Here is a 14867-nt window from a genome sequence, read left to right as displayed (position 1 = left end):
CAGAATACATGGCGTCACAATTCCAAATTTGCAGAAATGACTTCTCTCTTTACCTATATAGCCTCAGGAACCATTTTCATTCAGGTGCTGGGAAGCAAGTCTGATATCTTTCTTTACAATAAGACTTTTCAGGAGGATGTCAAGACTGAAACGCTCGCATTTTAGCCACCCTGCCGACTAAGCCGATGCTGGTATTCATGCAAGAAGTGAAACTTACCTGTGAAACACTGAAGACTAGCATATAATAAGGGAGAGCAGGATCCAGGGTTTCAGACACAGCATTAGAGGGCTTGCTAGAAATGAATGAGAGGAAAGATGTCCTGTATCCACAAAAGATACTCACGGTGTACCTGCTGTACATATTTACAGCAACTCAATTGGGACAGCATACTAAGACCATCACAAATACGGTATCTGTGTAACCCATTCAAAAGTTGGACTTCCCATGTTACAGACACCACTTTGAAGCTCTAAGGCCTTTGATCACACACAAAAGCTGTGTGCACATGATCCTAATTTGACACCAAGTGTAAGATACTATCCTGAATCTTTTAATTTCACAGATTGATTATTCTATTTTGCTAAATAATCTGAGTTGCAGTTTTACATATTGTTCTTTCTGAAAAATTCTGCCCATAATTCTTTGTTGAATATTGTGTTATAAAGTGAACAAAGTATCTTAAAGCAATTATACATTGTTAGTAGCTGAAATAGTAAAACAATAATTTTTCTTCTTGCAGTACGACAGAAATTTGCATTCAGAGTTCTCGGACTAAATTTTACAAAGGAACTAAGTGATCCTTCTTCACCCATGTTTAAAAACCTCTCAAAACAATTTAAGACAGCGGTATGTAACTGAGTGGATAATATTACAAACTGAAAATAAAATCTTTTTTCATACTGTCTTTTGCTGGAATTACCTCCTGTCTTTCAGGAGTGTACAACAGAAGTTTTGATCTAAGTCCCTACTGCTGCATTAAAGTGAAAATATTCGTTGAGACTTTAAAATTTCAAAAAGGAAAATGCAGTGTGTAATACTTGTGATTAAAGCAAACATTAATTTAATTGCTAATTCACTAACTGTGACAACAAATCCTTTCACATTAATTTCCAGTAGAAAAATTTAGATATAACTTCCCATTTTAAATGTTACCATGAAAAAGCTTGCAGAAAGTGATCTTTCAGGCAATGCATAACACAGATTTACAGAGTTTTTAAATAATATGTAAATATACCTAATTGGCTTTAGCAGTATATTAACCTGACTGGTTACTCTGAATTATTTTTATTAAATGTTTTGCAAATTTAGGTTTAAGCATAGAAACTACCCAGATCTTAATTGATTTATTTACCAATTATTTGTTTCCTGATTTGGTTCTGTCCTGAATGTGGTGAATAATTGAGTCATTTTTTTTCCAGGACAATTAGGAATGGCCTAGCCAGCAAAGCCCAATAATAAATATTATTTTGGAAAAACTCAGTTGCAATCTAAAACTTAATTTTCTTCACTAATGGTACTAAATTCTTCTTGCTTTGGTTCCTTCTGCACCTGTGATCTTGATTATTTAATGCATGTTTAAATTGGCTATTATAATGAAGCACAGTGGCAAAGTTAATATGCAACTGGTCTCCATAAGATGGATCAATGATCATGCAACACAATTCAAACCTCATCATGGCATTTGGCACTTTTAAATTTGGATAATTAAGTAAAAATCTGGAAAAAAAAGGTTTCAATAATGGTGATCACAAATCTACTGGACTGTTGGAGAAACCCCATCTGGTTTATTAATGTCCTTTAGTGAAGGAAATTACTGCTGTTGCCTCATCTGGCTGACGTGAGTCAAGATATTAAAAAAATAGTTGACTCAAATGCTTCTTAAAGTGGCTTAGCAAAATGAAAAACTTAAGTTTTATTGAATGAATACTTTTTGGGGACAATTGAAGACAAGTCATAAAATCTGATCTTGACAATGATGTAAACACGCTGTGAATGAATGAAAACAAAGTTCAGGGCCCTTGTGGCATCTTGTGGTTGTCTCTTTCTCTCTTTCTTTCTCTCTGCAAACCTGGAGACGTAAGTTCAATTCCTACCTGCCCCAGAGGTGTATTACAACATCTCTGAACAGGCTGATTAGAAAATATAAAAACAAAACTTCATTAAAATGTTGCTGCTTGCAAACCTCTGCTGTTTCATTAGCTTTGCAAAAAAGTGTATTGTCTACCAACTCATCGACATTCATTGAATAAGGTAATGTTCCAATCAAGATGTAAACTGATCTGACCACAAAGAGTTAAGTATAGGTCTAACTGGTCTTTTAACAGTGTGGTAAATATTAATTTCAGCCAATCAACCTCTCTAGCTCTGAAAATTAACCATTGCAAGTATGAAACATTATTTCTTTTAATTTTGTTTGTTGGTAAAGCTTGTAAAACTATGAAGTTTTGTTTTTACTCATTCTACCAATTGATGGTTTCCCTCACTGAGCTGTAAACAAATCAACTTGTCTGCTAGCAAGTAAAAACCTTATAAACTTAAATAGGTACAAATCTAATGAACTGTTGGCATTGTTACATGCCCTGTTACATCAATTTTTGTTTCACAATATTGTTGCTTATTGATATGGAAATATTTACATTTATATTCCTGTATAAGGAATATAGTTGGCCACCCTTCTGTTATTTATACATTTATTTTTAGAATGTCATTTTTCTAACATTTCTTTCCATTTCTCTAGCTGGAAAACAGTTTCCAAAGTGTGCGTCCAGATGCTACGGTGAATGTTGTAGGTTTCACGTAAGTGAAATATTTTGAGGCAAGAATTTTTCACAGTCACATTTTATCCTTAAAGTTTACTTCTAAGTGTAGAGAACTTAATACATAAACAACAACTAAAGCAGAAATTGCTGGAAAAGTTCAACAGGTCTGGCAGCATTTGTGGAGAGAAATCAGAGTTAACACTTTGGGTCCAGTGACCCTTCCTCAGAACCGATGGCAGCTAGGAAAATGTTAGCTTTTAGACAGAGATAAGGTGAAGGGAGGGGTTAAGGAGTAAACGATAGGTGGAGATTGAGCCCAAAGGGAGAGAAGAACAGTTGGACAGACAAAGGAATGGATAACAATCAGGCTAAGATGGTGAGGAGATGTTAATGGAGACTGTTAGTGGTTAACAATGGGTTTTGTGTAATAGCAGACCATGTGATAACAATTTTGGTGTGTGCGGGTTTGGGGTAAGCACATGGGAGAGCTTAATCCAGAAAATTGTTGAACTCAACATTGAGTCTAGAAGGCTGTTGAGTTCCCAAGTGGAAAATGAAGTACTGTTCTTCCAGCTTGTGCCGAGCTTCACTGCAGCAAGCCTGAGGCAGAGATGTTGGCCAGGGAACAATGTGGTGTGTTGAAATGGCAGGCAACTGGAAGCTCAGGGTCTTTTTTGCAACCGAACATAGGTGTTTGGCAAAGCGGTCGCCAAGTCCACACTTTATTTCACCAATGATAGGTAAGGCTGCTTCCCTCTCTTGTACGGAATTGGAAAGGTTGATCAATGTCACTTCCAATTTCCATTTTATCCTCAGCTTCACCTAGTCCATCTCTGACTTCTCCTTTTCCTTCTTCGACATTTCTGGGGATAGGCTGTCCACCAACATCCACCTCAGACAGCACCTCATTTTCCACTTGGCAAATCGACAGCCTTCTGGACTTAATATCAAGTTCAACATGTCCTTATCCCAACCCCCACACGCATGGTATATTGGTGAGACCGTGCAGAGGCTGTGACAATGGATGAATGGACACTGTGCATTCCCTCCCAGTCAGGAACACTTCAGCAGTCAAGGACATTCAGCTTCCGATCTTTGGGTAAGCATCCTCCAAGGTGGCCTTTGAAATACACAACACAGAATCGCTGAGCAAAAACTGATAGCCAAGTTCCATGCCATGAATTTGGCCTGAAATGTGATCTTGGGTTCATGCTGCACTGCATGTAATCCCACCACACTGTTCTGTATCTGTAAAATCTTCCTTACTGTCCTGTTTTGCCACCATCACCTTGATAACTTGTTATGATCTCTCAACCTTAATTAATTCGTATAGTTTTGGATTCCTTGTTACTTTAGTTAGACCCTTGGCATGGGACTCATACCTGTCATGTTATTCCAGTTATTTGGTCTGTCTCTAGCACCACGTTAGTTTTTTTTTGTAATTATCTCTGTGCCTCAATTAATCAGATTATAGGTCATCCCTTCACTTGTGATTTAGCTGTTGACACTTTACTCACACCATCTGACACTCTTGATCACCTGCAGAGACTTATTATTCAGCCTGTCAACACTCCACACGCACCATGTGTGTGATCTTTTGATCTTTCTGATTTTAAATTCTGTGCCTGGATGCCTCGCTTCACTTCACCTGATGAAAGGGCAGCATTCCAAAAGCTGGTGATTTCAAATAAACCTGTTGGACTATTTCCTGGTGTCGTGTGACTTCTGACTTTCTCTAATGAGAGAACAGCGTATAGTCCAGCAGGATTCTCGTGAATTTACCTTTTTGCCTGATTATCATCAATCCAGTACCCTCCTAGCCTTCTATGCTCCAGGGAAAACAACTCCAGCCTATCTAGTCTCTCTTCACAGGTTAAAATTCTCTGCACACCCTCCAGTGTAATCACATCCTTCCTATTGTGTGATGACAAGAACTGCATGGACTCCAGCAGTGGTTAAACTGACATCTATATAGATTCATCATAACCTCCTTTCTTTTCTATGCCTTGACTAATAAAGTATTCCATAGGTTTTCTTAACCAAAATATGTACTTGCTCTGTTGCCTTCAAGAATCCATGGACATGCACACAGGTCCCTCTGTTCCTCAGTACTTCTCAGGGTCCTATCGTTCACGTGTACTCCTTTGCTTTGTTTGTCTCTGAAAAGGCATCATCTCACACTATTCAGGGTTAGTTCTATTTGCCGCTATTCTGCCCATCTGACTAGCGTTTTTTTATTCTCCAAAAGTGAGGCTTTCTACCTTGCAAATTATACCACCAATTTTTGTGACTTCTGTGAATTTGCTGATCAAACCTACCACATTCATATTTTGATCATTAATGTATACCACAAACACAAGGAACTCAGCATTGAACCCTATGGTACACTACTGGACACGGGCTTCCAGTCATGAAAACAAACCTTGACCTGTACCCTTTGCCTCCTGCCACTGAGCTAATTTTGGATCCAAATTGCCAAGTTGCCCTGGAACATTTGGGCTTTTACGTCGTGACTAGTTTCCCATGTGAGATTTTGTCAACAAACCTCACTGAAGTCCACACAGATAACATCAACTACATTACCCTCAACTTACACATCTGGTTGCCTCTCAGAAGATTCAATCAAATTTGTTAGACATGATGACCCCCTGACAAACCCATGGTGACTACCTTTGATTAATCTTTGGTTCTCCATACGGAGATTAATACTGTGCCTCAGAACTTATTCCAAAAAGCTTCTTTACCACTGATGTTAGACTCAGTGGCCTATCCCTACCACCCATCTTGAATAATGGCACAGCATTAAATGTCCTCCGATCCTCTAGCACCTTTTCTGTGGCCGGAGAGGATTTAAATATTTATATCAGAGCCTCTCCCATCTCCTCTCTTGCTTCCCACAACAGCCTGGGAAATATCTCATCTGGGCTTGCGAAATTGTTCAATTTCCAGCCTGCAGAAACCTTTAATACCTCCTTGCTTTCAATGATTACTTGTTTTAATTTATCACAGCCCTGTTCTCTGATTTCTACAGCTACAGTTTCCTTCTTTATAGCGAATACAGTTGCATACTACTAATTGAAAGGCTTTATCTTCAGCTTCTCCATGCAGATTGCCACTTTGGTTTCTATTGGGCCCTACTCTTTCTGGTTGTCATCTTGCTCTGAACATATTTATACAATGCCTATGGATTTTCCTTTATATTACCTGCCAGTATTTTTATCAAGCCCCCTCTTTACTCTCCTATTTTCTTTTAATAATCCTCTGCATTTTCTATACTCCTGCAGTTTTTTAAGTCCAGGCTATCTACCATAAATTTCCCATTTTTTCCTTATCCAATCCTGTACATTCAGCAACAACCAATGTTCATGGACCTGTTGCCACCCTTCACCTTTCTGGGAACATGTTGACCCTGTATTTTCACTATTTTTTGAAAGACTCACACTCACACCTTATTTGCTGTATTTGTAGTAAATGACATAAATTTTATAGAGCATCTCCAGACTGTCAACATTTGATTGGGTGCACTACGACCTTTTAAATATGGTGCCAATACCAGAAATCCCAGGATTTCCCGGCAGTAGTTAGTACTTCTGCCCATAGCAAGTGGGAAACTAGGATGAATGGGATGCAATAGCAGCCTCAAGCAAATTTAGGAAGACAGCAAAGAAAATTCAGGGGGTCTCACACAGACAAAACTTTCACGAACTTGCAAAAATGTCATGTAGTTGATGTTTTGTAAGATTCAGCCCATTTACTTTGTTTTTCTGCTTCTGCATTATGTGAGGATCCAATAATCTCGAACAAACTGACTGAATCTCAATCGGTTCCTTCACAGCACAAAATGCAGTTCATAAAAACCAAAAGAACTGTGGATGCTGTAAATCAGGAACAAAAACAGAAGTTGCTGGAAAATCTCAGCAGGTCTGGCAGCATCTGTGAAGAAAGACGCTGCCAGACCTGCTGAGCTTTTCCATAACACAGTTCATATTTGGACTGAAATAGTTGAAGTAAATTATTTTTGTTACTTCCCCTGGTGTAAAGAATATCTTTACATTTGAGGGAAATACACAGAAATATCTGTAATGGAGCTGCCAGATTTCTCCTCATTCTTTTTAAATTGGACGCACATTAGTATGGCTTGTAATCCAGCCCGCACAATCTTCCCTTATTTCCGTGTCCAGGCAATTTAAAATACCAAGTTGCAAATGAAGAAAAATTAACATGTTTCATTTCCTGATCAGCTATTTCTTCTTCCTCTTCCCTACAAATATTGCTGAAGACTTCTGCCTTTGGATGATCTATGTTATAGTCTCCTCTGGACCCTGCCCTTAGGCTGAGCATTTATCATAGTGCAGGTGGCCCACTGCCTTAAACTGGCAGCAGGGTATTGAGTCTCTATCTCAGTCATGGTGGTGAGCTACTTGGGTGGCAATGGATTGTTGGGAATCTGTCCCAGTGCGGGTAGCCCACAGTTTCCGCATACCCAAAGAGAAAAAAAATCAATGATTTTTTGCAAGATAATCCTGCAACAATTCTTGTAAAAGCCAAACTTTGGTCTTGTTTTAAGTCTGCCTTCCCATCTGCTCCCCGGATACCAGGACAGAACAGGGACAGCATGGTTGGGATAAAAAATTCTAGAAGTTGCATCAAATCTCTTATGTATATGGAAAAAATATATTGCGTATCCTTGACATCTCCGTCAAGGGATTCTAGAAATGACAAGGGAACTACTGAAGTTACTCCAAAGAACTACTGACACTTTGGTGGAAGGTTGGTGAGTTTGTCAGACTGGTGAATCTCCAATTTTAAATTTGGAACCTTTATTGAAGAGAATGTAACCTTTATTTTAACCTTCTTTAAACTATACAAGGTAGAGACAGAATTTCACATTCATTTGTGCCTTCATCGGATGTTTAAGTTAAATTACATTATTTAACAAAATGTCAGTGATAATTCTCTTTTCTTGCCTTTATTAATTTAGAAATGGGAGTTTAATTGTACTGCAGGAAGTAACCTCTACTAGAGCTTTAACTCCTGATGAACTCACCACCAGTTCTGAAGAATTGCAAAAGAACCTTCCTGCAAACTATAGAATTGAGTATTTACCTTGTAAGTAGTCTTTTGTGCAATATTTTGTAAAAAGAGCTTGAAATTATAATTTTTTAGAAATAGATTACTTATTCCCTATTGAAACAGAATGTTTATGTTTGCATTATTGGATGTTAAAGCAAAGTGATGGAAGGGGTCTTTGACAAGAGGTATTTGCTTAGAAATAACTTACTCAAAGATACTACGTTTGGGTTCCGCCAGAGCCAATCAGCTCCTGACCTTGATGCTTCCTTAGTCCAAACATGGATGAAAGACTGAACTCCAGTACTGAGGTGGGAGTGACTGTCGTTGACATCAATGTAGCATTTGATCAAACATGGCCAAGGAGCCTGAACAATACTGAAATCAAGAGAAAATTTCTCTTCAGTTTAAAGTCATACCAGTATGGTGGTCGTGGTTGTTGGACGTCAATCATTTCAGTCCCAGAACACCACTGTTGGTGTTCATCAGGGTAGTGTTTTAGGCCCAACCATCTTCAACTGCTTCATCAATAACTGTCTTCCATTATATTAGACGTGGGGACCCTATCGCACAATATTAAGCCCATTAGTGACTCCTCAGGTTCTGAAGCAGTGCATGTTCATTTACAGCAAAATCTGGACAACATCCAGACTTGTCTGATAAGTGCCCCTGCCCCACCGAACTCACCACTGCCTACTTCAACTCTGTTTTGTCTCCCTGGTCCAGGAACTCCCCACCTACTTTTGGGATATTACCCACGCCCTTCAACTTCTCCAAGACTTTCAATTCCCCGGCCCCCAACACCTCATTTTCACCATGGACATTCAGTCTCTCTACACCTGTATCCGCCGTGAGAAGGGCCTAAAAAACCTCCATTTCTTCCTCTCCCACAGGTCCAACCAGTCCCCCTCCACCCATTCTCTCATCTGCTTGACGGAACTTGTCCTTACCCTCAATAACTTTTCCTTTAACTCCTCCCACTTCCTACAAACTAAAGGGCACCCACATGGGTCTGAGCTGTGCCTGCCTCTTCATAGGATACGTGGTACAGTCCCTCTTCCGCAGTTACACTGGCACCACCCCTCACTTCTTTCTCCACTACATTGATGACTATCGGCGCTGCCTCGTGCTCCCACGAGATCAGACAGTTCATCAACTTCACCAACACTTTCACCCCGACCTCAAATTCACCTGGACCATCTCCAACACCTCCCTCCCCTTCCTGGACCTCTCCGTCTTCATCTCTGGCAATGGACTCAGCACTGACATCTATTTCAAACCCACTGACTTCCATAGATACCTTGACTACACCTCCTCTCACCCACCCTCTTGCAAAAATGTGATCCCATACTCCCAGCTCCTCCACCTCTGCTGCATCTCCTTCCAGGATGAAGCATTGCACTCCCAGACATCCCGGATGTCCTCCTACTTCAAGGACCATAACTTCCCCTGTCCCGTGATTCATAATGCCCTCAAGCGTGTCTCCTGCATTTCCCATACTTCTGCCCTCAAAGCCCCTCCCCCAACAAAAACAAAGATAGAGTCATCTGGTCCTCACACACCACCCCACCAACTTCCGAATCTAACGCATCATCCTCCATCACTTTTGCCACCTGCAAGCAGACCCTACCATCAAACAGATATTCCCCTCCCCACCCCTATCTGTTTTCCATAGGGACTGCGCTATCTGCGTCTCCCTTGTCCGTTCCACACTCCCCACCAATCCACCACAGCCAGCACCTTTCCCTGCAACCACAGAAGTGCTACACCTTTCCCTACACCTCCCTTCTCACCTCCATCCAAGGCCCCAAACTATCATTTCGTATCCAACAGGGATTCACCTGTATGTCTTCTAATCTGATCTACTGCATCCGCTTCTCCCAATGTGGTCTCTTCTACGGCGGAGAGACCAAGCGCAGACTCAGTGATAGATACATGGGACATCTGCACTCCGTACACTCCAATTAACACCACCTTCTGGTTCCCAGCCATTTCAACTCCCCTTCCCACTCCCTTGATGACATGTCCATCTTGGGCTTCCTCCAGTGTCACAATGAGGCCACATGAAAATTGGAGGAACAACACCTTATATTCCTGCTCAGGAACTTACAGCCAATGGCCTCAACATAGAGTTCACCAGCTTCAAAATCTCCCCACCCCGGCCTCATCCCATGTCCAGCCCTCCCTCTCATCCCTGCCACCTTGACCTGACTCAACCTGTCCATCTTCTTTCTCACCTATCCACCCCACCCTTCCCATTGGCTAATCTCCACAACCCCCTACCTGCATCCAACTATCACCACCCCACCTGCCTTCGCCCAACCCCACCCCACTCCCTCTATTTATTTCTGAACTCCCTTCCACCTCCCCAGTCCTAATTAAGGGTCCTGACCCAAAACGTCAACTTTCCTGCTCCTGTGACGCTGCCTGACGTGCTGTGTTCCTCCAGCTTCACACTGTATTGACTCTGACTTCCAGCATCTGCAGTTCTTGCTGTCTGCTTGGCTCATAAGTGGCAAGTCACATTAGTACCATGCGAGTCCAAGGTAATGACTATTCTGAACATGAGAGAATCATCTCTTGACATGCAGTGGCATTATCATCACCGAATCCTCCACTATCAACATCCTGAGGGTTAAGAGAAATTGAACTGTTATGAGAAACTGAATTAGAGCAGCTGTATGAATACAGGAGCTACAAGGGCAGGCCAGAGGCTAGGAATTCTGTGGTGGGTAATTCATTTCCTGATTCTCCAACGTCTGACCACCATCTACAAAGCACATGTCAGGAGTGTGATGGAATACTGCCTACCTACTTCAGTTACCACAGCTCCAATATAACACCAGAAGCTGAATAGTATCAAAGGCAAAACAGCCCACTTGCTTGACATCTCAACCACCACCTTAAAAAATTCACTCCCTCCGCCACTGATGTAAAGTAGCAGCTGTACTTCTCATCTAAAAGGCACACAGCAGCAAACTCTAGGGAGTGGGTTTGGGGAATTGGTCATAGAAAATAAAAAATGGTTGAGACTATGAAACAGAAGACTTAGAAACCTTCCCAAGGATAATTGAAAATCAGAAGGTGAGGGAGGGATGGATTTAAAACAATCACTATCAACAGGAAAAGGTGCTAATAAAATTGCTGAACCTAAAGACTGACAAATCCCCAAGACTGGATAACCTGCATCCTGTAGTGTTTAAAGAACTGGTGGTACAGATATAACAAATAATGGTTAAAATCTTCCAGTAGAATTCCTCAGATACCAAGATTCCTCAGGAACCCAGTGGATTAGCAAATAACAAAAGTAGTACTATTAATTCAAAACAGAAAGGAGGAACCTGTAGGCATTTAAATGAACATTTGTCATAGGGAAGTGCAAGGGGAATTATAGCTGAATACTTACAAAATCAGAATGTGATCAGATAGAAGCAACTTGGCTGCATGAAAAATAAATCACGCTTGACTAAAGTATTGTATTCCTGGTAGTATAACAAAAGGTTAAACAGGCTGGGCCATTCTATTGCAGTTTAAAAGAGAAGTGATGTTATATGTTTCAATGAGTAGGTGAATTTTGCATTATCGGACTGTGACTTGTGGGTATCACAAGGATCATTACTTGGGCCCCAGCTGTTTACAATATATATCATGCTTTGAGACCAAATGTAATATTTGCAAATGACACAAAGCTAAGCAGGAATGCGTGTCATGAGAAAGATGTAAAATGCTTTCAGGATGATTTAGGCAGGCTTAGAATTAAGCATTATAATGTGGAAAAAAAATGATTGGAAAAATGTTTTGGTTGGAGGAACACATGTGTTGTGTGTTTCTTAAATGGTGACAGGTTTGGACAGTGTTGATGTTCAAAGGGACCTAAGTGTACTTGTCAGTGAGTCACTGAAAGCTAATGTGTAGGTGTAGCAAATTAATAGGAAGGCTAAGGGAATGGTGGAATGGTAGCCTTAATAACACGTTGATTTGAGTACAGGAATGGTGACGTCTTGCTCCAGTTGTATAGGAGCTTGGTTAGACTATGGCTGGAGTACTGTACACATTTTTGGTATTCTTATCTCAGGAAAGATATCATTGTAATTGAGGAAGTAAAACGATGGTTCACCAGATGTTCCCAGATTGGCGAACTGTCCTGTGCAGAAATTGGGCAAACTGGACCTGTATTCTGTAGATTTTCAAATAATTAGAAATGATATCATTGAAACTTATTAAAAATTTAAAATAATATCCAAGGTTGATGCAGGTAAGATGTTTACCCAAGTTGGAGAGGCTAGAATCGGGGGCACAATTTTAAGCTAAGGAGGATGCCATTTAGGAGAGAAATGAGGAGAAAGCTTTTACTCAAATAATCGTGAATCTTGGAATTGTCTATCTCAAAGGCCTCTGGAAGTTCAGTCTTTAAGTTTATCTGAAGTAGTAGTTGATAGGTTATTGATTATCAATGGTATGAAGATTTATGGGGATAGTGTGGGTAAAAGACATTGAAATATTCCGCAACCATGACTGCATGAAACAGTGTGGCAGGTTTGGCAGGCCTAATGGCTACACCTATTCCTGATCCTATTTTCCTACCTTGAGAGACTAGATAGAGTGGATATCTGGAGGATGTTTCCTCTTGTTGGGAACACTAGATGATGTAGGTGAAACATAAGCTGTCTCCCTTTTAAGGTAGAGATGATTCATAGAGTCATACAGAACAGAAACAGACCCTTCAGTCCAAGTTATCCATGCTAGCCAGACATCCTAATTTGACCTAGTCCCATTTGTTAGCATTTGGCCCATATCCCTCTAAATTCTTCCTATTCATATACCCATCCAGATGCCTTTTAAACGTTGTAATTGTACCACCCTCCACCGCTTTCTCTGGCAACTCGTTCCATGCATGCACCACCCTCTGCATGAAAAAGTCACCCGTCAGGTCCTTTGTAAATCTTTCCTCTCTCACATTAAACCTATATCCTCTAGTTTTGGACTCCTTCACCCCAGGAAAAAGACCTTAGCTATTCACCCTATACATGCCTGTCATAATTTTATAAACCTCTGAGTCTCCGAAGCTCCAGGAAAAATAGCTCCAAGCTATTCAGCCTCGTCCTATAATTTAAACCCTTCAGACCCAACAACATTCTTGTAATGTGACAAGAATATTACAGCTATTGCAGATATATGGCTCAAGGATGGGCTGGACTGGCAACTTAATTTTCCAAGGTATAGGTGCTATAGAAAGGTTAGACGGGGAGGCAAGAGAGGAGGGGGGTATGGCGTTTTTGATTAAGGATAACATTACAGCTGCACTAAGGATATTTCTGGGAGATCATCCAATGAAGTTACATGGGGGAACTGAGAAATAAACAAGGGATGATCACTTTGTTGGGATGGTATTATAGACCCCCTACCCCCACCCCCCCTCCCCCAACCCCAACCACCACCTCAACAGTCAGCAGGAAATTGAGAAGCAAGTAAGAAAGGAGATCTCAGTTTCCTGTAAGAATAATAGGGTGGTAATGGTAAGGGATTTTAACTTTCCAGACATAGACTGAGACTGCCATAGTGTTGGGGCTTGGATGGGGAGGAATTTAAGTGTGTACAAGAGCAAAACTCGACTTTCTGTTGGGAGGGCAAGTGACTGCGGTATCAGTGGTGGGACGGAGGCCGGTGGGGAGGGGTGGTATGCATGGTGCGGGGTGCAGGTGATTATCATTCTATTAGTTTAAAATTGTTATGGAAAGGAATAGAACTGATCGAAAAGTTAAAATTCTAAATTGGAATAAGGCCAATTTTGACAATATTAGGCAGGACCTTTCAAAAGTTAATTGGGGAAGGCTGTTTGAAGGTAAAGGGAAGGTTGAGAAGTAGGAGACTTTTAAGAATGAGATACTGAGAGTTCTGAGATGGTATGTTCCTGATAGTGTGAAGGGCAAGGCTGGTGGGTGTAAGGAACGCTTGATGACGTGAGAAATTGAGGCTCTGGTCAAGATAAAGAAGGCATATATCAGGTATAAACAGCTGGGATTGAGTGAATCCCTGGAAGAGTATAAGGTCAGTAGGAGTATATTTAAGAGGGAAGTCAGGAGGGCAAAAAGAGGACATGAGATAGCTTTGGTAAAGAGAGTTAAGGAGAATCCAAAGAGATTCTATAAGTACATTAAGAGCAAAAGAGTAACAAAGGAGAGACTCGGGCTCCTTAAAGATCAATGTGACCGTCTGTGTGTAGAACCACAGGAGATGGGTGAGATACTAAACGAATATTTTGGTTCAGTGTTTACTGTGGAGAAGGACATGGAAGAAAGGGAACTTTGGGAAATAAGTAGTGATGTCTTGAAAAGAGTTCATGTTACAGAAGAGGAGGAGCTAGAGGTCTTAAAACGCATAAAAGTAGGTAAATCCCCAAGACTTGATCAGGTATTTACCAGAACTTTGAGGTAAGCTGGGGAAGAGATTGCTGGGTCCCTTGCTGAGATATTTGCATCATTGCTGGTAAACGATGACCTGCTATCTGTGACTAACACTTCCAGGTGTCCATGTTTTGCAAAAAATGCTCGCACCTTTTCAATCATTATCCCTTTTTGACAAATGAACTCTCTGCACCTCCAGCTACTTTGAATAGGAGTCTAAAATGACCAAGAACATCGAATCCATGAAAGGACATGCAGAGTTGACATCTAACTGACTCCAGGGTTTACCCAGCCATCCTCAGGACTGTGGAGGAGCCGCTGGCAGTAAATTTTGTCCTTGTTGGCACTCTGGGCACTGCCCCACCAATGCGGCTAGATCTGCATCCACTTGTAGCCACCAGACATAGCATCTTCATTTTGGAAACCCTTGGATGACCCTGGTGGAGTTCAGCTAGTATCTGGTGGCAGCCTTTGCTCAGGCCAATCACTCTTGCTCCTCATAATAATATCCCATACTCTGTGGTGATCTGGTCTCACTGGGTCCAAAAAGCTTTAATTCTGGTTGTGAGCACCCCTTGGTTTCCTAATCACTACCGGCTCTTTCTGTTTTGCCAGGACCAGATCTTTCTGTGT

The 14867-nt window shown here is 41.1% G+C and overlaps 1 protein-coding gene across 1 annotated transcript in view; it reads left to right on the top strand.

Annotated features, from left to right (window-relative positions):
• The window catches only part of LOC109927969 (adhesion G protein-coupled receptor F5-like), a 73826-nt gene that overhangs the window by 39486 nt on the left and 19473 nt on the right, over window positions 1–14867 (top strand). The window contains exons 6-8 of the mRNA XM_048596439.1: window positions 741–847; window positions 2739–2797; window positions 7742–7869. Coding sequence (XP_048452396.1) covers window positions 741–847; window positions 2739–2797; window positions 7742–7869 — 294 coding nt within the window. The remainder of the gene's footprint in view (window positions 1–740; window positions 848–2738; window positions 2798–7741; window positions 7870–14867) is intronic.

The sequence above is a fragment of the Rhincodon typus genome, chromosome 5 (genome assembly GCF_021869965.1).
Source record: "Rhincodon typus isolate 14 chromosome 5, sRhiTyp1.1, whole genome shotgun sequence".
Taxonomy (NCBI): Eukaryota; Metazoa; Chordata; class Chondrichthyes; order Orectolobiformes; family Rhincodontidae; genus Rhincodon; species Rhincodon typus.
This window is presented reverse-complemented; position numbering and strand designations above follow the sequence as displayed.